Consider the following 27,008-nt stretch of genomic DNA (forward strand, 5'->3'; position numbering starts at 1 on the left):
GTCATAAGGCCTCTGACTGCAAACAGTGACAGGACATTCAGTTTCACAGAAGAGGTCGTTGTACCTTTAGATAACTCAGAAAGTTCTTCTCAGACCACAGGCCTCCCTGCTCGTCAGCGTTTACACAAATGGGCCTAAGTTTTTTTCATAACAACCTTTAAAATAATTTTCAAATTATCTTTTCATCCCTAAACCATTCTAAGTCAAATATTTCTAGACTCCTTCAAATTTTATATTAAACTTCACTTCTGACGCAACACCTTGCCAAACCTATTGAAATATGATGCTGTGTCCCATCAGCTCAGGATGCCGTGGAACATAGGACAGACACAGGCAGCGCGATTCTCCTGGTGGCCATAACCCCCCTGTGGACACAAGCACAAGTCCTGACTCAGGCAGAAGCGCTTGCACAGGGTCTACTGTTGAGATGCCTCTTCCCCTTGCTGTGCTGGTGTGGAGGCTTTTTCCTGTGTGTCCTCTGCAGTGGCAGTCTGTGCATACCTAACCATGCAGTGACGCCCCTTCCATATGGACGCCTCTGCTTTCAGAAACCACCGTCTTGTCCACTTGGAAAATTATGTTTACAGAGCTGAATTTTTTACCTTTCTTTTTTTTGACTTTCTCATTTTCTTGGAGGCATATTCTTTTTGAAACTCTAAGAAAATTTAAGATTACACATAACTTTTCACTGAAGTTTGTAAACATTTACTTTTGCAAAGTTTAGGGAACAGGTATAAACCTATCTGTGTTTTCTTTCTTTGACATGCCACACTCTGACATGCCATTATTACTTTCTTGTAAGGGTCTTGTCACTTCTCCATTACTAAAGAGTCCTTCCTTGAGAATTCACAATTATCACTTCCTCTTCTTGCTTCCTCTATCTTCTCTAAGTTGCAAATGCCAACAAGATAAACTAGGAATGATAGTAAGTTCTGCTTTTACTGGAATTAAACTTATAGAAAATATGTGGTTAGCTGAGGCAAAATTATCAAACTATGGTATCTCTGCCCATTTTATAATCTATATGATAAAAAGTAGCTAATGTCAGCCATGTGACTAGGCAATTTGCAGAAGAGTCCCAAAATGAAGTGCTCTCAACCATGTATTGAGCTTCAAGCTTGGACACTTTGAAAAGGACCAGCAGCTCCTTAACACCTGGTTCTACATTTCTACTTTCCCTACCATCATTTTTTTCTGTCCAACCATAATTCTCTGGTTATGTTGTGTGGCACGTACTTTCACAGTCCTGTTCAAGTGTTTAGTGCTCACTCCTTTTTCAATCTCTTATTTCCCCTTTCTAGGGTTATTCTGCTTTTAATGGGAAAGCCTGAAAGCTGGAGTTTGTTCTGCCCATCATTATCTTTACTTCCTTCTTAGTTTTATTTCATTTTTATTTCTTAGTTTTATTTTACTAGGTCTAGGATAGTAAAGAGAACATTTAACAGGACAGCTAAAGTTCACTGTTGTAGCCACAATTCTGCTTTTAACTATTAAAAAACAGAAGTCACTAATGTCTTCAAGTTTTAGTTTAATCATTTATAGAAAGTAGTGAGTGACATGGCTTAGATGAGCTCTGAGGCTTCCTCCAGTTCTGCTAATCAATGCAAATGATTAACCTGGGTGGCCCTGTATTTTTTTTTTTTTTTTTCAATGAGTGATATGTCTCCAAGAGATATTCATAGGATAATAAAGGTGGTTAAACATTCATTAAAAGTGAATGCCAGGACATAGATAAGGCTTCCTTTTGATTAACAGAGAAGCCTCAGCTGTAGTTCATTTGTGGCTTAAGTCATACAGCTGATTAACACAGACAAAATTTTAGTCAGTGTTTTTAAAACTATAGAACATATAAAAACAGAAGATCAAAGTTGTCTTTTAAAATTAGGGGATGGCTAGAATGAAGAGTGGGGCAAGTCAACTCAGAGTTTAAACTTCGACTCTACTTCTTACTTAAGCTGAAGAAAAAATTCTACTTCTCAATGTTTGACAATTGAGGTTCATAGCAAAGCTGATCCTTAAATATAGACACACATAATAAGGCAAGGATACAACAACAGGAGAGTGCACTGTAGGCTTCAAAGAGATGGGTAGCGATATCCAGTCTTTTAGAATCCACAATTTGTAAGTTGTTCACCAAGGCTAACTTATGCAGATGCGGTATAACAACTGAAAAGAGAAAAATAAATTATTAACTTTAACCTAAAATGTCCTTTATCCATTTGAAAAATAATATTTTATTTTATAAAATTTTACTTTAATTTTGGATGATTTCAAAAGATCACCCACATCCTATACTTGCTTTTTCTTACTAGGGAAGAAAGCATGTTTTTTCAGAATAAAGAGTGATCCAGAATTTGGGAGAAACAGATTACAGCATGCCATTATAACCTAATTGTGAGGATGTATACAGGTCATTTGGCTTCACTGCAATTCAGTTTCCCAATCTGAAAAATGAAAACCAAATAAATAAATGTAAACCACCTACCTCTTGTGTTATTATTATAAAGTTTATATAAATCAGGTATTATTGTTGCTATTAAAAGATAAATGCAGTATACTTCTCTTTCAATATCAAGTTATTTCACTACTTCATGAAAATATTGCTGACTTTAGTTTCTCAAGTTCATAGCAAAGACCAATGTCAAATAGCACAGGTGCCTGAGTTTTCAAGTCACTCAATGTGCTCAATATCTGGTATCTCAATGAACAGAGTAAAATTTAAAAAATACAGACAACACACTACTAAAATAAAAGCAATGGCCCAAGAAACAATAACCACTTCAGTAACGCTGAGCACTCCTACTGCCTAAGATCATGATCTCTAAATACCCACTAAAACCAGGGTTCCTTGGAGAAATGGCTCCAGGGTAAGTGATTATCAAGTTGTTGATCTCAGGGTCCCTTTCTAGTCCCTGCTTGGTTGGGGGACTCCAAACAGGGTTCATAAGCACATATTCTCTGACCAATTGCAGTGACTCCTTTCACGTTTACACTGAATTTGCATATGTTAAAGCCACAATCTCCTTATCGAAAAATCTTCTTTCTCAATAGATCAGCACTATAATTACAATCTTTAAGCTTACCTTAGTAAATGTAAAAAAAAAAAAACCAAAAAAACAAACCCACAAAAACTTAGGACAACAACGGCCATTTTTAGGGGACTTTTTGACTTGTCAAAATTAGTAACAGTATACTTAAGAGGTATTCTAAAACCATAAGACAAAAACTTCGACTCTTTGTTGAATTCCTAATGAATTCACTGAAACTTTGATTCATTAACTGGCATGCTGAGGCCTCAACAAAATGGTGGCTCTGAGACAGTCTCTCAAAGAGTCTTTATTTCATTTCTGCTCAAACTTACCTTCCTTGCACTTGTTTATCTATAAAAGCGTGGCCTCTCTATTCATTCTGCTCATTCTCTGTTATTTCTTATTCAAGCAATCCTTTCCTCAATGTTTTTCTCAGAAACTCAACAACCACACTACACAATATCCCCTTAAAACTGCTTAACTAGAAAACAAACCTAAATAAGTTTCTTTAAATTCTAGTCTACTGACAGTTAAAGGCAATCATTTAGGATCTTCCTAAATCTCTGAAGATAGACATTTATTACAGAATTCAACATTTCATTATATAAGTACTGTCCTGTAACAATTCACTCAACTGTTAATCCCTCAGATGGAGATAAATGGTTAAAAGATTTAATAACCTAAATGTGAGTATTTCTACAAATGACCTTCAGTGGGCAAGGAAAATAGGAAACACACAACATAAGGCCACTTCTGAAGCCTTTCACTTAAAGATTCAAAACTGCAAACAAAGTAAAGATAAATCAATAGGAAACTTTTAAAAAATAGATTTTAGTAAAGTTCCAAAATATATTCTGGGGTAGATCCAGTAGCAAAAACGAAGGGAATCATGTCTTCTCTTTTTATAAACGGGCTGAGATCTAAAATAAGGAACTTAGAAAAAAACAAAACTGATTTGAAATGTAAAATTGCCATGTTAGAAAATCTCTGAAGTATGACTGAACATTTTCAGATAAAGTTTAAAAAGTGGAAAACAAACAGAATTGTATCATATCCTGAAACATATTCCCCGGTGGCTCAGACGGTGAACAGTCTGCCCGCAATGCAGGACACCTGAGTTCACTCCCTGGGTCGGGAAGATCCCCTGGAGAAGGAAATGGCAACCACTCCAGTATTCTTGCCTGGAGAATCCTATGGATGGAGGAGCTGGCAGGCTACAGCCCACAGGGTTGCAAAGAGTTGGACACGACTGAGCGGCTTCACTCTCACTGGAAAAACCAAATGGCCCCTGAGATAAAAATGAAAACCGAAAGGGCCTGTGTTCACTAAGAGTGGGGAAGAAAAAGGGCCGCTGGGTGAGCCAGTGTCGTCTATTCTCTGAGAAACAGAGGGGAAAAGAGATAGAAAAGTTAAAAAATACCACTCCAAGAAACAGCAGTCACCACCCTGCAATTCTCTGACCTTTCTTCAGTTCCTAACAGGAACTGTCTATAGGCACAGACAGATAGCAATATAGCATCCTTGTCAGTATGGGTTCTACTTGTATACCATTCATCTTATTAATATAGGACATTGAGTTCCTTGGGGTAAAGTTTTAAAGCAAAAGAGAAACCAACTGACTGAGTAGTAAATATAGAAGTAGAAACAATTTTTGGTCTTAAAACACACTTGTCAATCAATATACAGTTAACTTGTAGCAGGCTTCAGGGATAATAGTTGACACCTATTCAAGCATTGGAAGCTTCTATTCTCAATCCTTTCTCTAGCCAAATCTTGTTATTTTGGGATCATTATGAAAAGAAAATTTCTTTTTTCCATGCAATGTGTCAACCTTTCTCTTGAATGTGCATACAAAGGTTCGATTGTGTTCTCAACAATGTGGCGCCCACCAAAGGTCCACTGACTATTTAGACTGTCCCTTGATTCAATTCAGCCAAGACCTGCTTCAGGACAACTACAGCCACAATAAAGCTCGTCTGAGCTCCTGCAGAGGGCCATCTGTAAATCTGATGTCACCACGATGAGGAACTAACCCTACTGCTCACTAAAACACTAAACTTTTTCTGTTAACTAATTGTGAAATATGTGAAATATTATTTCCTCTTCATGTTACCAACACCATTACCCATCGAGAAATAATCTTGTGATTGTGTTTTTGTAGCTCCGTAAGTGTTCATGCCCTTTTGGACACTGCAGTCCAAATCCTGACAATATTCTTGGTGATAATTCTTATAAACTGACTTAGGAAACCAAGCCTGTGACCCTTTCAAGAGCATGTCAAATGGCTAAAACCAAAAGGACTAAGTTGTAGCAGTGATAACTGTCATGCTCTCGGCGTGATAACTATTGGATGCTTTGATACCACTCGGAAATGGTTGTCATGAGGGTTTTGAGGCTCACTGTAGAAGCGACAGAGTAGAAACCGGAGGAAATGTTTCAGCAGATCTTTATGCAGGTTATTTAGCAGATCGACAAGCTTGACTTAAAATTGTTGGATGGCATGCTACGTGGAAGGAATGTACACTTTTCATAACATGTCTAAAAACACATATATATTTCCTTAGAAATAACAATTAAATAATAATCTCTGAATATAAGGAGCACAGTTATTTTGAAATTAAGTTATTAAGAACTGTTCTAAAAATAACTTGAAATTATTTATGAGTTACTTTTCATATGTCTATCGGATATCGTATAAGAAACCACTGAGTAACAGCAATAATGATCAATCCTCAATAAGAACTTGTTTCACTTGCAGCTTTCAGTTGTGTGAAAGACAAAGTGCAGAAAAGGCTTTAACACATGACATATCCTCAGAGAAGCTTATGGTTCTGCTCTTACATGTCAATTCAGGAAAAAGAGTAAAAAAATGCAACTTACACTCATCTCGGAACCTTGGCTCTGCATTAGGCCCAACTCTACCAAATGTTTTTATGATCTCTGTATGCAGAGAATATTGGTCTTGATATTGAGGGTCTTCCAGGAAAGACGCCAACTGCATTTTCACTCTTTCCAGCAACTTAAAATTGAATATCATACAGTCAGAATGAGGGAAAGACACACACTAAACAGGGCTTGCATCGCTGGATTCAAATGACTTGTATCAACATGAGTTGAAGTTTGAAATTAAGTAAGTACTTCTCCAGTTTTTAAGCTCAGAAAAGAGCCTACATGTTTGCCAACTCATTTTATTTTTTTAACACAAATATTCCCCGACAAACTGTAGAAAGATCCCATAATATTTAGGGAAAAAGATAAACGTATGATGATTTTATGTCTAAGTTAGAATTCTTAAAACAGATAACAGTGTAAGTTACCCACTTATTCACCTTCTGAAAGCAATGAGTCATTAGTGACTTATATATTACTCATATTTCCCTAAAAGAAGTTTTTATTTTGGGATTTAAGAACATGTTGAAATTCTGCCAAGACTGCAAGCTTTGCAGAATGATGTATTTTTTTTATTTTGCTCCGCCAGGGAAATATATATATATATATATATGCAAGTAAAAAAACAGAAAACACTTTTTCCCACAACTAACAAAGTTGTTTATTTTGTTACAAAAAAATCTCTATGACAAAAATTCTACAAAACAGTCTATATATATATAATTTTTGTGTGTGTGTGAAATGTCTATGAGATGGAAAATCTTGTTTTCCGTTTAAGTGGCTAATACGTCCACAAATAATTGATTTTCTAGTGTACAGCATTTTTCATTGTGCAAGGACATGTCCAATCTCATAATAGAGAATAACATTCTGATACTAATTTTGATAAGTGTCTAATAGTTAATGTTGCAGACAGAACCAAACAAACTAGATCACACAGGTTTCTGAATCAAAATAAACTTTGAGGGAGGAAGACTGGTAATCTCCTGAAGCAGGCACGACAGAAGGTTTGTCACAGTGATGTGGACTGCCAGAAGGTAACACCAGTCTACAACATGACCTGCAGCTTGACCTGAGTGACAGTTACAAGAACATCGGCCCCTCGAGCCTCCATTCCTGAAACTGAGGAAACCTGTTCTCTTCCAATCTGCACGCACCAACAACTGGGAATTTATGCAGACTATCCAGAAGTCTACTGAATAAGAGAAGTCTTTGAAACTAGATCTGCTGTGAAGGATTATTCAATACTGCAATATCCAGATAGGCTTAGAACAGAACACCTGAGAGCTGGCTTATACTGAAGTTTCTAATTGAGAAGAAAGACTAGAGATTGTCTTAGCATATGAAAAGATACTTTTGGAAGGCTGGCTATCATATTTTCACACACTGAGGTCCCTCTGGCCCATAATTAACTGAGAAATAAAATGGATGCGTGTGCTCCCTGCCCCCAGCCACAGGGCGCGGGTACGGCCATGTGCTCCCATCCCCTCAGCAGCACATCAGATGAAAGAAATTTCACTCATTTCCTACCTCTCTTTGAATAACTGTTTCCATAATTGTGCCAAAGGCTGGAATCGTAGCAATCCTGACAGAGCTGTTAGAATTAAAGAAGAAAAAAACTGACATTTTCTTTGAGATGAAAAACTGGTTATTATTAAAGTATATATCAAGGTAAGTACAAGGTACATATACTGTATTAGTCGCTAGCAATGACAAATTAAATTAAAAAAAGCAGACCAAGAAGAATGCTCAAAAAGACAGACAGTATAACTTAGGGTTGCAGTCTGTGGAACTCACAATTCAGGATCACTGGACAAGGTAACAAGGGCCGGAGCAACCCGCTTGTCAACTAACGCTTCACTCATGCCTCGAAGAGTCAGCTGTAAACCAGTCAACATGCAATAAAAAATGGTTTGGTAAACTGGAATGAGAACTGGGTTAGCTGTGACTGAGGATGGGCAGGCAGACTCATTGGCCTTTCTTGGTTTAGTCACCCACATGAGACATTAAAACGTTAAGCCTCTGGTTCATGCCACTATACTTACTGGTAACAACATGTTAGTGAGATTAGCAGAGCATCCCTTCTTGGCTTGGAAGAAATAGTCCATCAGCGTGTTTTAAGTTTTGGAGATGTTTACTGAGGAACACTACTACTAATAACCCCTTTCAATACATGGCCTTGTCATTAAGCTTACTGTGAAGGTGGACTTAAAAAAAACAAAACCCACACATGAATAGTAGTATAATAGTTTAAAATCAAGTAAGCATGATCCCATTTTATTATTTTAAAGAGTTAAACCTACTCTTCAATGAATTTAAAAGCTGATGGTTATTTCTTGACAGGCACGTTTTGAACGGGATGCTGAAGGTAAAAGGCAAGGACGACACTTACATTTCAGGGTCGCTGGAGAGAGTTATGAGAGCAGGAACAACCCTCTGAGCTACCAGAGTTTCATTCACCCCCTTCACCAAGAGCTGATTGGCCAGCGCAGGGGGTGTTCACAGGTGATGCATGGAGAGAACAGACAACAATGCCACGGAAGAAGAAAGGAACAACCAAGAGAAAGAGAAAACACAAAAGCAAAACCAAAATTAGAAGCTAAGCCAATATTACTACTGGAGTGCTTAAAAAAGGCAGAGAACGCTTAGGAGGAGAATAAAGCTTCCACAGCCTAGCAGTCCCCGAAAACAGCTTGTCACCAACTCAATGGCAATTTGTACTTTTGGTCACATAGTCTACACAATTTTCAAATTCAATTAAAAGGCAATTTAAAATAAAGCTTTATTCTTTATCATTGTTATTTTTTAAAAGAAGCCAAAAAGACGACATACTGGGTTCTACAGTTAAATTCTTTACATAAATCTGGTATAATTTTGTTTTGACCAACAAGGTACAAACTGGACTGTCTTTAAACCAAACTCAAACGGCTAGCAGCCACCACTAAATTGCTTTTGACTGTTCTAAAGCACGTAAAATTTAAAATCACATACAAAAATTCCCAGTCTTTCACATCACAGAGCTTTCTTTCTTGAGGTACAGAGACCTAAGACAGCCTAGTGCAAAGGAGTTACTTCATGTGGACATCAGACCTGGGTTCAGACTGCAGCTCTCCACTTATTAGGCATGTGGCCTCACATATATTACACCATCCCTTGAAACTCAGTTTTCTCATCTGAAAATGGTGACTGTCATCTGCCTCCAAGGATCCCTGCACTACTGACTGCACGCACTACACTGAACCGCTGTGTCTGGCAGAGACGAGGCATTCAAGAAACGCAAGTGGAGCTGTGACGATGCCTCTAAGGGTGCAAGACTCGTGATGTATTTAGAAAAAGAAATTAAATTAAAAAATGCTTCTGGTTGGTCCAAGGAGTTAATGCTTACAAATGGCTCATTTCTCTAAAAGCTCAAATTAAAAAAAATATGATAACCACAATTAGACCTATTTCTATAATCTAATTATAAAACAATTTTTTAGCAGCCAACCCTAAATCGCAGAACAAAAGGACAATATTGAGCTATATGCACTTTTTTTTTATAGAAATCACAGCATTTTATGAGCTTCAACAGAGAAGGGTAACACCTTAATCCTACAATCTCAATTTCAGAATGTAAATACAAATTATTAATCTTAAATGCTAACCTTGTAAGGGAACTAGTCCTCCAAGAAGTTGGAAGATGTCATGGAATTTTTAGTAACAAAAACCCAGCAGGTACTTTTGAATCTGCTTCAGTATTCTGAAAGAATTTTTGTTTCAACAGAACCATGGATAATTTAGACAGGAATAAAATGACAAAGAATTTCTGTTACTACTTTAAAAGCATTACACATGTCAGGTAGAAAGAAACAGGGGGAAGAAATTCAAATATTGTTAAATAAAACTTTCTTTTCTGTATCATTTTATAAATAAAAGGGCATCCCTGGTGACTCAGATAGTAAAGAATCTGTCTACAATATAGGAGACCGGGGTTCAATCCCTGGGTCAGGAAGATCCCCTCGACAAGGGAATGGCAACCCACTCCAGTTACTCCTGGCTGGGAAATCCCATGGACAGAGGAGACTGGCAGGCTACAATCCACAAGGTCACAAAGAGGTGGACTGTTAAATAAAACTCTCTTCTCTGTATCATTTTATAAACAAAATAGCTTAGATTTGAATCAGTAAAGTACATTTTGAAAGGTTTATATTGTGCCAGCCAAAAAGCCTTAAAATGGACTCATTCACTGGTCTTAAAAGCCCTTGCCTTCTTTGAGTTGTGGTCTTAATATCACGTGCTTTATTTCCTTATGACTGATATAAGAAATCATTATATGAAACTAATTTTCTGCATCTTTTGGGAAATCCACTATGTCACACTAGAAGTCACATGAGAGAGTCTCTTTTGTAAATCAATTTCAATACTAATTTGTTACATCAAGAATATACTTTCTCTTATTTAACAATGACTAGAGTTTCCCTTTTTGTCCTGCTGTCTGAAAACTCAGAGCTAAATTTAGTGTTCAGTTTCACTAAGTATGCAATATCAAATTCCTGATATATTCATTTCTCACTTTCTTATCAATAGTTTCTGTTCTGACATTAAAAACTTAAAAAATTTTAAGTCCCCCTCTTTTTACATTTTTATTTTGAATTAAGTCATTTTTGGGTGGCAGGGGAAGCAAGCATAATTGTAAATTATAATGTATTAGTAACAGAAGAAATCTTATGAAATAATTAATCTTTTAATACAATATTGTTAAGGCTCATTGCCAAAAATAATTTTAATATTTCCTGACGACTTTTACTGGCATGCTCAGTAAAACTACTTTATCATAAATGAATTTGAAAAAATATTGAAATAAGTCTCTCAAATTAGACTCAGAAATTCATAATCAACCTGAGAACATTGAAAACTGCTCAAGCACAGGTAGAGTTTCCAGCCAGGACTGACAGCAGACATAGAAACCAAAACCAGACAAAAGTCACATGTAAGAAATAAGGCAGAAAAAATACAAAGACAAGTAAAAAGGGAGGAGACCTCATTTTCTCTAAACTATTTTCGTTTATATGGTATGCTTCATCAGTATATTTAGACACATTAGAAATAAATGTTTTAAGACAAAGAAATAGCTCTTATGGTCTTAGAATACAATTCTATGAAGACAGTATGTTAAAGAAATACGATGCTCTTTTCTGTTGGGGGAAAGAGGCGGCTGAAGAAGGACTTTCTTCTTCCACGGTAATAACTTTTCAGCATACTAAATAATCAAAAACTATTTGTACTTAGAAGGAACTTATTATGCTAGTCATCTAATTAAATGTTTAATTTGGCATTTGTCTTGACAAAGAACACATGATTGGTTTTTTGGATCAAATTTGTATAACTGTGGAATAACATGGACAGAGGATTTTCAATCTTCTGATAAGAATGGAATTTTCTTTAGATGCCACAAAAACTTAAAAGTTTTAGATGGTATATGTTTTAAAATCTATCAGTACTCTAACCCTTTGACTGCAATTTACCTTCAATTATCTAAAAATTCTGAAATGTAGGAAGATATGAATTATCTCCTTCTTCTTATGAAAATAAATGCTTTAAGATATTTTAAGAATGACATACACAATAGGGACAGTTTTAGCCTGACCAAACATACTTTTCTTAAACTATTATATTATCTTAAACTATTATATTATTATATTATATAATATAATAGTGAAGTAATGGCATAGATTTAAAAAACAACAATCATAATAATAGTTAACATTTATTAAGTTCTTCTAATTATGTGTCAGACACTGTCTTAAGGCTTTTACAAGTATTAGCTCATTTAATATTAACAAAAAATCCTTTGAAATGGATACTTATTATTATCTTCACTTTATAGATGAGAAAACCAAGGCCAGAGAAGTCTGAACCCAGCAATAAGTGGCAGAGACAGACGCTGAACCCAGGCAGGACGGCTCTGTGATAAGATTCAACAGGAAAACATTCAAAGCCAACTTTAGTGCTCACATTCAAGTTCTAAAAACATATATACATGAACTAGGCTGACACAATTTCCTTTGTGAAGGATAAAAAAGATAGGCATTCCAATTTTCATACTAAACTTGGGTAGGTGGCAATTTAAGAAAATCTAGTTAAATTATATGAAGTGTCTTCTCTCGTTAAGTCTATGGGCATTTAAAGTCTAGAGAGGCTGTTATTCTAGATATGATATGCAAGGAAATAACAAAGTAGGAGCAATCAATAAATATTTCCATAATTGCAATGATTGAATCAAAGTATATTTTACTCATGAATCCAACTATATTTTACAACTTTATAAATACCCTCTACTGTTTTAGTTTGTTTTAATAGCCATTTGCCTCAGTAAATAGAAAAGTATAGCCAAGAAGATTTACATAGGATGGAAATAAGTAAGATTTAAAAGAAATTTGAGAAGAGGAAATGATAATATAATAACATTCAAGGAACCAATAAGGCTAAAAAACAATCTGAAATATTCCAAAACTAAATTTCTGCCCCATCCCACAGGACACAGCTAGATACTATTCAATGTCACAGAATGTACATCGACGTGACATAGTATGAAAAGCTCCCTCCCTTCAAAAAAATAGTCCCTCTCCCCCTTCCAAAGAAAATCATTATGATCTGAAACTTCTGTTTACATACCTCAAACATTCTAGCAGCAGTACACCTCACGAGTGCTGACGTGTGGACAACACCATACCATAGAACAGTCAGCAGTAGCTCATGGTAAGCTGGATTCGCACTGGAAGGAAGAAAACCCGTGCTGAAAGTGAGCGCCACAGTGTCTTACTGGGGTACTGAGACTCTACCTTCTGAGGAAGACCAGTGACAGAAATATTGGCAGAACATATAGAATTACTTTCTATGGTTTAATAGGCTATGTCTAAGATCCTTTAAAAAAAGGAAGTCACTTTATACAACTACAAACTTTTAGCACACTCAGGAACTAAGTTTCTCTAAGCATGTGCAAAGAGAATAGACATTTCAACTCTTTAATAGCATAAAAGTTAAAATTATAAAAAAATAAAGTAAAATAAAATATACTGCTTATGAGAAGCAACACTGGACTAAGAGACGGGTAAGCTGTAACTTTTGTGAGTCTTAATTTCTGACATCTATAAACAATGGAGAAACAATACTGTCCTATATATGCCGTATGGGTGGTATAGGATCAGTTAGGATAACCCAAATCAAGGATAACTCAAACCACCATATATGGAAGGGTTAAGTTGGGTGTGACACTTATCCAAATGTGGGATACTGTTATTAATAAATACATAAACCTGTTTTTAGTAAAGAATGAGAAGAAACTACTTAAGCAGCTAGATGATGTGATTATGAGTTCAGTTCAGTTCAGTTCAGTTCGGTCCCTCAATCGTGTCCGATTCTTTGCGACCCATGGACTGCAGCACGCCAGGCCTCCCTGTCCATCACCGACTCCCAGAGTTTACTCAAACTCATGTCTATTAAGTCAGTCCAACCATCTTATCCTCTGTCGTCCCCTTCTCCTCTCGCCTTCAATCTTTTCTCAGCATCAGGGTCTTTTCAAACGAGTAAGTTCTTCACATCAGGTGGCCAAAGTATTGGAGTTTCAGCTTCAGCATCAGTCCTTCCAATGAATATTCAAGGCTGATTTTCTTTAGGATGGACTGGTTGGATCTCCTTGCTGTCCAAGGGACTCTCAAGAGTCTTCTCCAACATCACAGTTCAAAAGCATCAATTCTTCAGCGCTCAGCTTTATTTATGGTCCTACTCTCTCATTCATACATGACAACTGGAAAAACCATAGCTTTGACTAGACAGGTCTTTGTTGGCAAAGTAATGTCTCTGCTTTTTAATATGCTGTCTAGGTCGGTCATAACTTTTCTTCCAAGGAGCAAGTGTCTTTTAATTTCATGGCTGCAGTCACCATCTGCAGCGATTTTGGAGCCCCCCAAAATAGTCTGTCACTGTTTCCACTGTTTCCCCATCTATTTGCCATGAAGTGATGGGACCAGATGCCATGATCTTACTTTTCTGAATGTTGAGTTTTAAGCCAACTTTTTCACTCTCCTCTTTCACTTTCATCAAGAGGCTCTTTAGTTCTTCTTCACTTTCTGCCATAAGCGTGGTGTCATCGGCATATCTGAGGTTATTGATATTGCTCCCGGCAATCTTGATTCCAGCTTGTGTTTCTTCCAGCCCAGTGTTTCTCACGATGTACTCTGCATAGAAGTTAAATAAGCAGGGTGACAGTATACAGCCTTGATGTACTCCTTTTCCTATTTGGAACCAGTCTGGTGTTCCATGTCCAGTTCTAACTGTTGCTTCCTGACCTGCATACAGATTTCTTAGGAGGAAGGTCAGGTGGTCTGGTATTCTCATCTCTTTCAGGATTTTCCACAGTTTGCTGTGATCCACACAGTCAAAGGCTTTGGCATAGCCAATAAAGCAGAAGTAGATGTTTTTCTGAAACTCTCTTGCTTTTTCCATGATCCAACAGATGTTGGCAATTTGATCTCTGGTTCCTCTGCCTTTTCTAAATCCAGCTTGAACGTCAGGAAGTTCATGGTTCACGTACTGTTGCAGCCTGGCTTGGAGAATTTTGAGCATTACTTTACTAGTGAGATGAGTGCAACTGTGTGGTAGACCAAGCAAATCAAATGGAATGGAAAAGGGAGCCCACTGGGACTCCTTTTCCAGTTTTGGGCCACTGAATCTTCTTCAAATTTGTACTTGATTTTATGCCTCCAGCTGCTTCAAAGAAGACATATCTATATCCTTTACCTCATTCTTTTATTACAATGTATTGATTATAAAATAATATACAAAAAAAGAACAAAAAGATCTTAAGTAAGAAATCAATAAGTTTGGCGTGTATAGCAATCTTTATTTAGACTAAAACTATGTAGTCTATAAAACCAATTTTAAGACTTGCTATAGCTTTTAAAAACTATCAGCTATTATTTTTACCCCAGTTCCACAAAAGCAGCTTTCAGGCTATCAAGAGGAGCATGAGACAATGAAAGCAAGGTCATTACATCCTCTAAGAATCCAATCAACAGCTTTCGGTCTTCTTCCTATGGAAGAAAAAGACTGATAATGAATTTCCAAGCAATCAAGTAGAACTTAAAAACCATCATTTCATATCCACAATTAGAAAACTTTATCAAATAAGGGGAAAATATCCTAATTTGTAAGCATTTTAATTAAAGATATTTATTAAGCATATCTACAATCACAATGGTATGAGGACAAATACTATTCTGACTCATTGACTTAGACCTGAGCTGTCCAATACAGTAGTCACTCACCACATGTGGTAACTTATACTCAAACTAAAGAGAAGTAAAATAAAAGATTCAGTTCTTTAATTGCACTAATTACAATTCAAGCTGTTTAACATCCACGTATGGTTACCTTACTGGACAACTCAGATACAGATTACTTGTATCACTGCAGAGTTTGATAAGATAGTTCTGGTTTGAAAGTAAAAAGGTATATTTTTTTAAATTAAAATTCATTTTAACAGTTTTACTTCCCATTAATTTTGGCTTTAAATACTTAAATACAAGCCACTAAAACAGTTATCCTCTTAAGAGTAGAAACTGATATCTAAGAAATTATTAGTGGTGAGAAGTCACACACTTGATGAAATATAGACCACTGTGTTCTTAAAAAAATAGTCACACCTTTGATTAAAAAATTACCTTTATTTTTAAACTTTCTTTGACAAACCTTTATTTTAATATTTCTTTCTTTTTTTACATAGCACACTATTAAGAAATTTGTCAATAGAAAAGTTAAAAAAGATAACTGTATGTTAAATTAGCCAGAATGTATAAGGGAAAGAATCTGACATTCTATCAGGAAATAAATATATAATAAATTAGAGTCAAATATATCTTTAGGGCTATATTATGTCAACAATAAATGGCTTCTATATGTATCAGTATCAATGCCTCCTGGTGGCTCAGTGGTAAAGAATCCACCTGTCAATGCAGGAGACGCAGGTTTGATCCCTGGATCAGGAAGACCCCTGGCAAAGGACACGGCAGTCCACTCCAGGATTCTTGCCTGAAGAGTCCCATGGACAGAGGAGCCTGGTGGGCTACAGTCCACGGGGCCACAAAGAGCTGGACACGGCTGAGTGACTAGAGAGGCACCTACATCCCTAGGCCCACGAGGAAGACTGGACCGCCATCTAACGCTTCCTGCACGGCCAGGCCAACTCAGAGTGAGGTAGGAACAAAGGACTGACAATAGGAACGCTCAGCAGGAATGAAGGACGGACACAGCAGCTTTCTAATACGCTGCTCTGCTCAGTGAAGAACGGAAACGCTGACAAGCCACCATCAGAGCTAAGGTGGAACAGAGATCTCACTCATTTTTAGTTGCTTACTGTACCAGAGGATCCATAAAATTTGGAAAATAAACTGTAAATCTGAAAAAACTTAACTGTGAAGTAACAGCTACAAAATATACTGCTAAATGAGCATGAATTCTTTGATTTGGAAATTTACTACAACACAATTTCTCAACTTTGAAATTTCGAAACAATACTGCTTACATACTTGATTCAAAATAGGCTTTGTTTATCAAAGCAACAAGGACAGTTAATTTATCTTAATAGAAAATTTTGTTTAGTAAGAAAAACACTGGCATGTGCTTCCTTAAGCACTGACAATCTATGATAGCCACTCAATTCTCATTTTGTAAATAGTAGCAAAGCTCTTATCTCTTTAGATATTTGGATTTCACACAGTGACTCAAAAAATGTGTCTATATTGATTTATTCAATAAATCTATTCTGAGGGACTACTATGAAACAAACCTTGTATTTCATACTTTATCAAACCTTAAAATATGTATTTCATATTTATTATGCCTTAAAATACTATTTATGGTCAAAATCAACATACTACATACTTACTGCCCAAGCTTAAAAATGAGAGAGGAAAATACTGACATTACGTTTGTTATTCTGCTGGAAGAGCTTCTAAAATTAGAGAGGAAAGGGTACTCGTGATGTTGTGCCTGATAATGTGCTAGGACTTCATCTTCACAAATCAAGGACAACAATGGATGCAATCTGCCTTAAAATATGTAAACACAGAGATCCTGTGTGTGTCAGCATTATGAGGTAGTCTGAGAAACTAGGGTAGAAAAGGTAAAAGAATACCGTACTACTTTAACTGAGCTGGAGCTTCTACTGCAAGATATCTTATGATATTGGAGAACCACAGTTTAATATTATAAGATGGTTCAAATCTGTTTTGGAAGAAGAGTGCAATAAATATGAATGGCTAGCCCACATGCTTTGAATTTAAATGCAAAAATAATTAGGAATTATTATGGAAAATTTGGGGGGAAAAAAGATCTTCCTCTTTGATTTTCCCATTCTAATTCCTTTTTAAAAGTTAACTTGGATTTATTTTATTGTTTTCCTATGATTACATTCAGATTAATTGGGGGGAGTGGTCAGAAATAGTACATAGGAATTATTGTGTCATAATTTCTACATATGCTTTATCTTGAGTCCATATTTTCAACTCACAGGTGGGACTGCCTCACACTTAAAAATGACTGATATGCCTTAATACACAACGTGTTTATTATGCTAAGTAGAGTGAGGTGGTCTGCTATACTGGTGACCACCAATGAACCCACCTCCTAGGTCAAGCTCTTGTTGAGTTTCCTCTTTTTTGAATCTGGGTTGGACCTGTGACTTGCTTTAACCAACAGAATACAGTAGTAGCGATGTGCTGATTCCAAAGCCTAGGCTTGCAGCCTAGCAGATTCTGTTTCTTACAATTTGGGGAGCCCTAAGCTAGCACAGAATGAGTCTGGCTCTGCCGCTGCCCAGGACCTGTGGACAGAGAGAGGCCCTAAGACTCCATGGGGACTAAAGCTCAGTCATCCTGCCAGGAGCCCCACCAACCAACCAGGTGAACGCAGCCACACAGCGACTATCAGCAAGAACAGCGGAAGAGACGCCCAGCTGAGCAAAGACCATGAGCAATCCTTCATGTTTTGGGATTACAAAATACTTTGCTAAAAATGATGAAACAGTACGTTATGGCATTTTGCAGTTTGCTTCACCTAACAGATGTGCTTTGTTTATTAATCAAAAAATTATCAAGAAACACAAAGAAATTGCTACGTAAGTACAATCTAACACTTTTAAACAAAATATCAAGAAGCACACAATCTCTTTTTTTTAACAGAGATAGTCTTCAAGAGACTATTATTAAAATATGCTTTCTACTATATATTATTTATTGAATAAGAAGAATAAATAAATTTGTTTCTCATTTATGGGTATTATTTTCACTTATAAACATATTAAAAGATATAACATTAGCTATCTTTCTAAATAGAAAGTGCTTTTACATTTTCCAGCCAAAGAATTTTTCCCTTACCTGAATATAACACGTAAGGACTCCTGTTGCATAAATGGGGACAGTAGCTTTAGTGAGGACCCCATTTTCTGCTGAGGAATCTAAAAATCACAAAAATAATTTTAAATATCTGAGTACACTTTAAATGTAAAGCAAAAGGTCATAGTACAAATTATATTTTAAATTACAATTGGTTACAAGGCTTACAAATAAATGTTATCATTACTTTAAAAATACTTTGATCAAAACATACATATCCACTGGTGGTTGTGAAAATGTAACTCACTACTTTCCAGAGCCATTAGCATACACAATTTTGATAGATGGGAAACTTTTAGTGACTAAACTGAGATGCTGCACTGTTATCTGCATGGTCATAAATCAGAGCTTTCTTTAACACTTTCCCAAGTGGCCATATAAGCATGTTCTATGCATTTTCAGGCTTTTAATTTGCAGTATTCAGTAAAACATAAAGGCACTCAGCTGAAAGGAAACACCTAGATATGTATTTGACCTACCCAGTTTCTAGTACTAGCCGAGTTCCAGAGCTCTTCCTGTCCCCTGTACAGGGGTTTTTCAGAAGCCAGACAGAACCCTGACTATTTTTATGGAGTAGGGAGGCTAAATACAGCTTGGGGAGACCGGAAAGCATCCAATCACAGCTGAGTGTTGCTGTGACGACTGTAACACATCAGATGTTTCTATGCAGCATGTGTAGACAATTTTTTTTTTAAAGTCCAGAGATGATATGGTAGTTGCTATTTATAGCACCAAGCGCTCTCACTGACTGACGTTAGGCATTATTTGAAGCACTTCACATCTGCTTTTATGTACTCAAACTTTTAAAAATTATTATTTTCTACTCTTATATGGTTTTAAATTCTTTTCAGAAAGTAGTACATACAGAATTCAGTTGAAAGCATGTATTTAACTGTCTTGAAAGTATTTTCATCCAAAATGAATCTATTTTCATATCAATTAGTATTTGAGGTTTTTTAATTCTCTTGGCAAGAGTAATTTTATCTTTTGGGGAGTACTGATGTTGGCTGAGTGTGACTATGGTAGTTGAGAAATAAATTTGAGGCTATAAACATAAGCTTAAGTTGAATTCATACATACAGACTGTATATAATCACCTCCCAATAATAATTCTGAAAGCTATCATCATCAGAATGAATAATTAACTAAACAGATAATACCAATTTTTCATTCTAAGTAATTAAACCATTAGAAACCTATTAAATATAAACTTTAGGAAGCATTTGTCAAAAAAAAAACCTCACTGACATTTTCAAACTTAAAAGGAATCATTTATTCACTCTCTAATTACCTCTGATGACAGACAAAAATGGAGTCCAGATGACTCAAATCAAATCACTAAGGTAAGACTGAGGTAAGAATTACCTATACATCCAAAACAGCCAAGGTAAAACACAAATCACAGGGACTATACATTTTTGTCCTTAATATTTTTTTACAATTCATTCCTAGAAATTAGAAAAATACACAGGGACATAAGATCCAAACATAAAGGAGTTCTTGGTGCTATAACCAGACTTAAGACAGGTAAGTAGAAACTATGAACAGAGGGGCTGGAGCTGCCCATTAAAGCCTGTAGTTTCATAAAAATCTCATGTTTCATTAAAAAAGAAAGTATATCTTACATTCTATTCAGCTATACTTGTTTTAATTTTTAAAAGTTCTAAGTAGCTAATTATGAATTGCATGCTCTGTATTTTTCCCTTTTTAGTGTCTCAGTTGCACGATTTCAGACCTCCAAGGGCACAGTAAGTACACAGTCTGAGAAGGTCAGGCTTAGGTCAATTTGATTACAGCGAAGGTAGATATTTACAATAGAACTGATGGAGATTAGTCTTATTACTACTCCATGGAAAGGGTACTAGGCGTAGCAGTGCTGTACACCCAAGAGCTCCATGGTATAGATTCTCCTTTTCCACTGCACTTGTTAGTTTATTTATACAGTTTGCATATAATGAATAAAGTATTTTTCTGGAGTAAAGAGATTTAATTGTTTTTATAAATTATAACGCACAGACTTACCAATATTTTCTTCAGACAGCCTTAAAATCTCCTGGAACTGAGGTTTTACCTAAGCAACCCAAAGAAAAGATCCAGAAAGTCTCAGGTTCAACAGACCAATCAGTGGTTAAATAAAATGTTTCCTACCATTGCTACTACTACTTATTTTTAAAGATTTAAGTAGTCAAAAACATAACAGTTCTTAAAAGCCATAGGAAAAGAGAAATGTCAAGTTTCTGAAAACAACATCTTTTTAGAGATAAAATATTAAAAAAATTAATTTAGTCAGCAAATTTTCTGAAGGGCCTTTAGATTCCGTCACTAAATTAAAATAGTTTCCAAAGTGACTTTAAGTGTTTGAAATTACTACCTCCCAAAACTGAACTTGATGATAGAAAGGGTATTTAGGCAGATATTATATGATTAAAATTGTTGAAAAAAAAATGTTGTGTATAAAAGGAATGAAAATGAAATTCCATTCATTTAGGATATTCAGTAAGTAACATACTCATTATATGTTATATCCACTGGCTTAGATTAGTCTTTAACTTTTTTAAAATTTAATTTTAAACATGAAAGACAGAATTTAACATTAAAGTTTTAAGTTAGAGGAAATGCTTGTTTCAATTTTTATTTTTAACATCACAGATTTCAGGCCTCTGAAGTCAACCACTTAAGTGTTAAAGTGAATTTGTAATTGCTTTTGTAAGAAAAAGTAAAATTAGTAAGTTACTTCTTCTGGAGATGTCAAACAGTTTTTGCCAATAGTGATTCCCAGTAAAATCCAATTATACTTAATAATTAGATGTTAATGAATGATTTGTTTTCTCCTACAGTAACATTAAGCTCTGGTTTTTGCCCTCCTATCAATAGGTCAGGCATATTAATTTGCAAATTCCATTTAAACTGAGATGTACACCACTGTGAAAAGATTAACCTACAGCACCAGATGTACAGGATTAGATTTCATTCCACACATGAAAAGATTAAGTACAGATTAAATGATTTACTCGAGGACACATAGAGTCATAACCCACTTTTTGAAGTTTGTCAGTCCACTATACCAAACTGTTATGCTCCAAATGTTTCAAAAACTACAGGCTTAGTAAAGAGGTGCCACAAAATTTTTACCTTTTAAATGTCTCAACGTATAGCAACTACATCTTTATAAGGTTTTGTTAATGCTCTAAAGAACTGGCTCAACAATCTGTTATGAACACAAATGGATTAACGGGATTAAAGAAGAAAGTAGGACCTAAGGACTTCCCAATTTTAATATTTAAACAACAGAATAACCTGGTTAGGCAAATGTGACAGTGATTGAGACATGCAGCGATTATCTCCCATGTCCATTCTGTTTCAAGAGCTCCTGCCTCGTAGCAAGCATTCTACATAAGCTGCTTTGTTTCTATAATAACCTGAGTGAAAGTGAAAGTCGCTCAGCTGTGTCCGACTCTTTGCGACCTCATAGACTATACAGTCCATGGAATTCTCCAGGCCAGAATACTGGAGTGGGTAGCCTTCCCTTTCTCCAGGAGATCTTCCCAATCCAGGGATCGAACCGAGATCTGCTGCACTGCAGGCAGATTCTTTGCCAGCTGAGCCACAGGGGAAGCCCAAGAGTTCTGGAGCGGGTAGCCCATCCCTTCTCCAGCAGATCTTCCTGACCCAGGAATTGAACCGGGGTCTCCTGCATTGCAGGTGGACTCTTTACCAGCTGAGCTACAAGGGGAGCCCATAGTCACCTGAAGTGTTGACCAAAGCATACAGAGGAAACGGCGGCTTCCTGAATCTGTGGTCAATTCAGTACAAGAAGCAAATTCAAAGAATTGCAGTGGAGTCCCCCAGCTGATACTTTCTATGCTGGAAAGCTCTGAGACATCCACAGTGAGTAGACCTTATATTTAAATGTGGATACAGACTAAATTTTGGCTAAATCATTTTTTGGAAAATCAATAAAGATAAGAATATTACAGACCAGAATTTTCTTTTTTATCATTGTTTTCTAAGATATTAAAAGATAAGTAGAATAAAGGAAGGGCTCCTGCTTTTACTTACTCTGCCATAGCATTAGTTAACACATTACATTTTTATATGTCTTGCATATAAGAAAATATGAAATACAAGTTTTTACCTTAGTGTTTGTAAAAATTTTGCCAAATGTCCGGCAAAGGCGCCAGAAAAATCTGGAGAATTCATGGACACAGGCAGTTGAAGTAACGTTAATTTTGCCAACTATTTCTATAAGCTGTGGCAACCTGAATAAGAAAGAAAGGAAAACAGGCAGGGAACACAAGTAAATGGCTGTTTCTCGCCAATTTCTGAGCCCATCCAAATCAAACAAGCGCTTCTGCTTTTCACAGCCAGCAAAATCAGAATGCGAAGGAGTTGTTTGGGACCCTTTGAAAAAGTCTTAACTTTATATTCTGTAAACTTCTTAAATTTTAACAGGTTGTCATGAAATATATGGAAACTTAATGGCAGAGTTCTAAGCGTGCTGTTAATAAGACTCAAGTCAGTGGCGGTGACACTTCATACAAAAGCTTGGCTACCGTGGCACCATATATTTTAGCCTCAAAAATGAGAAGTGCGGACATAGTTTACAATCCACCATCACTTTTAGATAATAAGGTAGCAGACAGGTCCTTCTGCAATAACACAGATGCACCGTTTTCACAGATAAGCAGCTACATATCTATAGGTATAACTCTTCTCTCCTGAAGAAAGTTACCACAGATGACGCCAAGTTATGTTTTGTTATGTTTTAAAAAATATTTTACTATATTTTGTCCCTCAGTTCCCAGGCTAAATATAGTGAGCTATCTTCCATTCAAGTAGCTGAGGCGTACCAACTGAACACGGGAGCGGCAACTTACAGCTGATTGACAACCCACAGTAAGCTCTCCCAGCCGGTTGTGCCCGCGTGCTCCAGCTGGTAGTCGTAGAGCTGCAGCAGCACCGCCAGTTGCTCACGGCTTCCAATAATAGTAGACACGTCTTGAAGAGGTGACAGAGGCCGAGGGAACCTAGTCACTATAAAAAGGAGCAACAAAATAAATCATGTTCAAAATGGCAGTTTGGAAAGTTAACTAACTTATCAAAAGAAAACTAAGGTTCTGCCTCCTGGTATCTATTTAGCATATTATAGACTTTAAATATACAACTAAAATACATTAAATTACTTTTAGAAAAAAATGAAATGTAGCTGATCCCTGCACAATCAGGGGCTAAACTGTCTAACTTATCGTCAGCCCTTTGTGTCAGAGATTCCTTCACACCCACAAATTCAACCAACCATGGACCAAGCAGTACTACAATATTAACTACGGAAAACTGTACATATATAAGTGGGTGTGTACACCTCAAACTCCTGTTGTTTAAGGGTCGACTGTAAATTTCTCTTGCATGTGAACAAATTTAACAAATCTCAAAAATTAAGATTTTATGAGACTAAATATCTAGTAAGCAAAAACTGAAATGAAAGAGTTTGCCAGTAAAAAGCAAAACTTTATTTATTTTAATTTAAAATTTGCTCCAGAATAAGATCTCAGTTAAAATATGGATTTGAATTTGGTTTAAAAAAAAGATAGTTGTAAATCCACCAGACTGTTTATGTCAATAAATAATAACTATAATAAGATATTTCCTTCATGGAGTAAAAAACTAATAGGTTGACAGCAGGAAAAAGTTGTTTAATATCAGAGAATAACCTAAAATACATTAAAGCTTGAGCTGAACAGGATTCTTAAGTATTTAATCTCCAATATTAAATGCTTTATTTAGAAAGTTTTCCATAATTTGATAAACATTAAGTTAATATAAAGTGTTAAAAGCAGTGGCCAGTAAGATAAAGCTATATGTAATAATAATAAAAAATTATTATAAATATTATAACCAGGGTCTCAAATACAAACTTTAAAAGTTTTAGGGGAAAACTGAAAAAATGACTTTCAAAATTGTGTAAATAAATGACGAATATACATTAGTATATTTTCAAATTTGAACATATCAATAAAATCTATTATCCTACAGATCACAATTAGATTCCAGGTCTTAGCTGGCTCTTAAGTGAAGAATGCTACCAACAGTTTCTTTACTGTTGAAGAGAAATTCCTAGTGGCCCAACAGCTCCTGCGTAGAGGTTAACACCCTGAAAAGACACAGTGACCGATGCAGCGTTTTCTCAAAGCACATGAACGGCTTAATGATAATCAGTAAACTTAAGAAAACATGAAATAACTTCTAAAATGCCAAAAGACAAAATTAAGATGGTATTGTCTTCCTATGCTTCCTAACGTATTTAACAATATCTTAAGTACAGATAAGGGTTGTCCCTTGTTAGTTCAAGTCTCTATTTGCTATCATAATATACAAACAAGTAAATGAATTTAGGTACCCCATACTCTCTGAGATTTCTGCATGAATTATCATTATCTCAACCTAGGAATCAAACAGATTTGGAGATACTGTTTCATATCCCAGAGATTACAGGTGGCCCAGTTTACTTTATACAGAAATTGTAACACTAAAAACACTTGATTTTATACTCTTGTTTATTACAAGCCCATAAGAGATATGGATAATTTCACAAATCTGAAAATCTCATACATACTAATAGCTTGTCTGTAGCCATTTATCCTGGGGGTTGGGTGCTGTGGGGCTACCACGTGCCATGGATCAAAGGTCACTTACTGGTTAGCTGGACTTTGAGCTAAGAGAATAATGGCTTTTGCTATCAATTTCATGTATTCCTGAAAATAAATCATCTTCTTTTTTCTGGGGAAAAAAACACACAAAAAACCTGCTGCATATGCTTATATTCCTGTCAAGGACACAGCAGGAAATAGTAATTATACTTTCTTTCCCCTACTGAAAATAAGACAAAATAGCTGAGGAAGAAAAAAAATACAAAGAAAATGAAAATGAAAAGCTTCACAAACTGGCCCTAGTAACTATTAATTCAGCTCTGTTAATGAAAGAAAACACTTACTTCTGACTTACCACACTGAAAAAAAGGTTATAAAAAGGCTCTGGATTAAGAATGGAGAGGAAGAATAAATACTGTAAAATAACACCATGAGGCTTATCCATAAATGATGAAGCCATGTAGTTCACCTTGGGTATCATACAATCTCTGACCATGCGGTTCCACACATGTAGTACATTTTAGTAATTATGATGTCATAAAGTGACTTTTGGAGAAGGAAATGGCAACCCACTGCAGTAATCTTGCCCAAGAAATCCCATGGACAGAAGGGCCTGATGGGCTACAGTCCTTGGGGTTACAAAGAGTTGGACACGATTCAGCAACTAAAACAAAGTGACCTTTACAATTTTAATCAAAAACAATTCTGTGTGAAGTTCTACATCTCCCATAATTTAAGTTCAATACCTTCTATCTGTGGCACGTCACCATGGAGCTTGGCTTTGCTGGAGAAGGGTGCGTTCTGTAGCACTAACGCAAAGAGAGATGGGATCAAGGACTGCAAGGCGGACAGATACATGTGGAGCTTATGCTCATCCAGCCCGTGCTCGCCTTCCTGAAACATAAGCAGGTGGAAGCTAATTTAGTCTCCTGAAAGTATGCGTTTATGATGCCCTTCCTTTCAGTGGCAAACAGTGAAACACTGAAGGACGTGTATGCTAGCCTCACAGTAAGCCGAATGGAGATGACCAAGAATCCTTTCTGAACTGCTCTGAGTTTGTGAAAATGTGAAGAGCTAAGGCACTGTGGGGGCTTCCCTGGTGGCTGAGAAGGGAAAGAATCCGCCTGCAATGAAGGAAACCCGGTTTCAATCCCTGGATCAGGAAGATCCCCTGGAGGAGGAAAAGGCAACCCACTCCAGTATTCTTGCCTGGAGGATTCCATGGACAGAGGAGCCTGGTGGGCTGCAGTCCACGGGGTCGCAGAGTCAGACACGACTGGTCAGCTAACATTCTAACTTTCACAAGCCACTGTGGATGCAATAGAATCTTTTGTATGGAAACTTCAGGGTGAACATAAGTCGTTTCATATGTATAGCACTTCTTTCAGGGCTTTTTTCTTTTAAGAGGGTCTTAACTTTTGAAATTTTAGACATCAGGTGAAAGATATTAAAGTGATCAAAGGAATCATTTTAAATGCTCAACTGTTAAACCAGCAGTAGCACTTATTATTTTCTCTCTACTTCCAAACTCCTTTCATAGGCTTGATGACAACTGTATTTGCCAGTATTTAATGCACTTTAAAATAATTCAAGGTATAGGTAAAATGCAGAAGAAATTTCAAAAGGAAACAAAAGAAAGAGATAACAGAAACAACAACCAAAAAGAGTGAACCGATCACTGTGGTCACAGAAACCCAGCATCACAGTGAAGAACAGGATCATCAGAGACAAAAGCATTTAACGCTGCTCGAGTCCACTTGGGATGTCATTATATCATAAGTAACAACTGTGTCAGAAACACCAGATATGTTAGGGTTTTTTTAATATCAGGCTCTAAACTAGTTAATTTCTTTATGGAACATTACCTGTGTTAGCTGTGTTTAGTAGCAATGTGGAATTAGCTGTGTTATGGAATGGAACAAAGAAAACGATGGATAATTCTCAGATAGAAGGGATGCAAATATTAAAGAAAAATAAAATACTTGAGAAAAATCCCCTAGGTTTCATGAAAA

The 27,008-nt window shown here is 36.2% G+C and overlaps 1 protein-coding gene across 5 annotated transcripts in view; it reads right to left on the reverse strand.

Moving 5' to 3' along the window:
• Positions 1–27,008, reverse strand: part of RELCH (RAB11 binding and LisH domain, coiled-coil and HEAT repeat containing) — a 108,747-nt gene that overhangs the window by 15,676 nt on the left and 66,063 nt on the right. For 4 of the 5 annotated variants that reach the window (XM_040264268.1, XM_040264267.1, XM_040264265.1 and 1 more), the window contains 11 exons: positions 25,743–25,890; positions 23,227–23,383; positions 22,485–22,608; positions 20,372–20,420; positions 18,332–18,411; positions 14,883–14,989; positions 12,573–12,672; positions 8,311–8,393; positions 7,449–7,512; positions 5,910–6,048; positions 2,050–2,166 (listed from right to left, as the gene is read on the reverse strand). In XM_040264268.1, the coding sequence (XP_040120202.1) occupies positions 2,050–2,166; positions 5,910–6,048; positions 7,449–7,512; positions 8,311–8,393; positions 12,573–12,672; positions 14,883–14,989; positions 18,332–18,411; positions 20,372–20,420; positions 22,485–22,608; positions 23,227–23,383; positions 25,743–25,890 (1,168 nt within the window). Of the gene's footprint in view, positions 1–2,049; positions 2,167–5,909; positions 6,049–7,448; positions 7,513–7,715; positions 7,799–8,310; positions 8,394–12,572; positions 12,673–14,882; positions 14,990–18,331; positions 18,412–20,371; positions 20,421–22,484; positions 22,609–23,226; positions 23,384–25,742; positions 25,891–27,008 lie in introns of all 5 variants that reach the window. The other variant, XM_040264266.1, reaches the window with a different exon arrangement.

Source organism: Oryx dammah, unplaced genomic scaffold, assembly GCF_014754425.2.
Source record: "Oryx dammah isolate SB20612 unplaced genomic scaffold, SCBI_Odam_1.1 HiC_scaffold_22, whole genome shotgun sequence".
NCBI classification, from domain to species: domain Eukaryota; kingdom Metazoa; phylum Chordata; class Mammalia; order Artiodactyla; family Bovidae; genus Oryx; species Oryx dammah.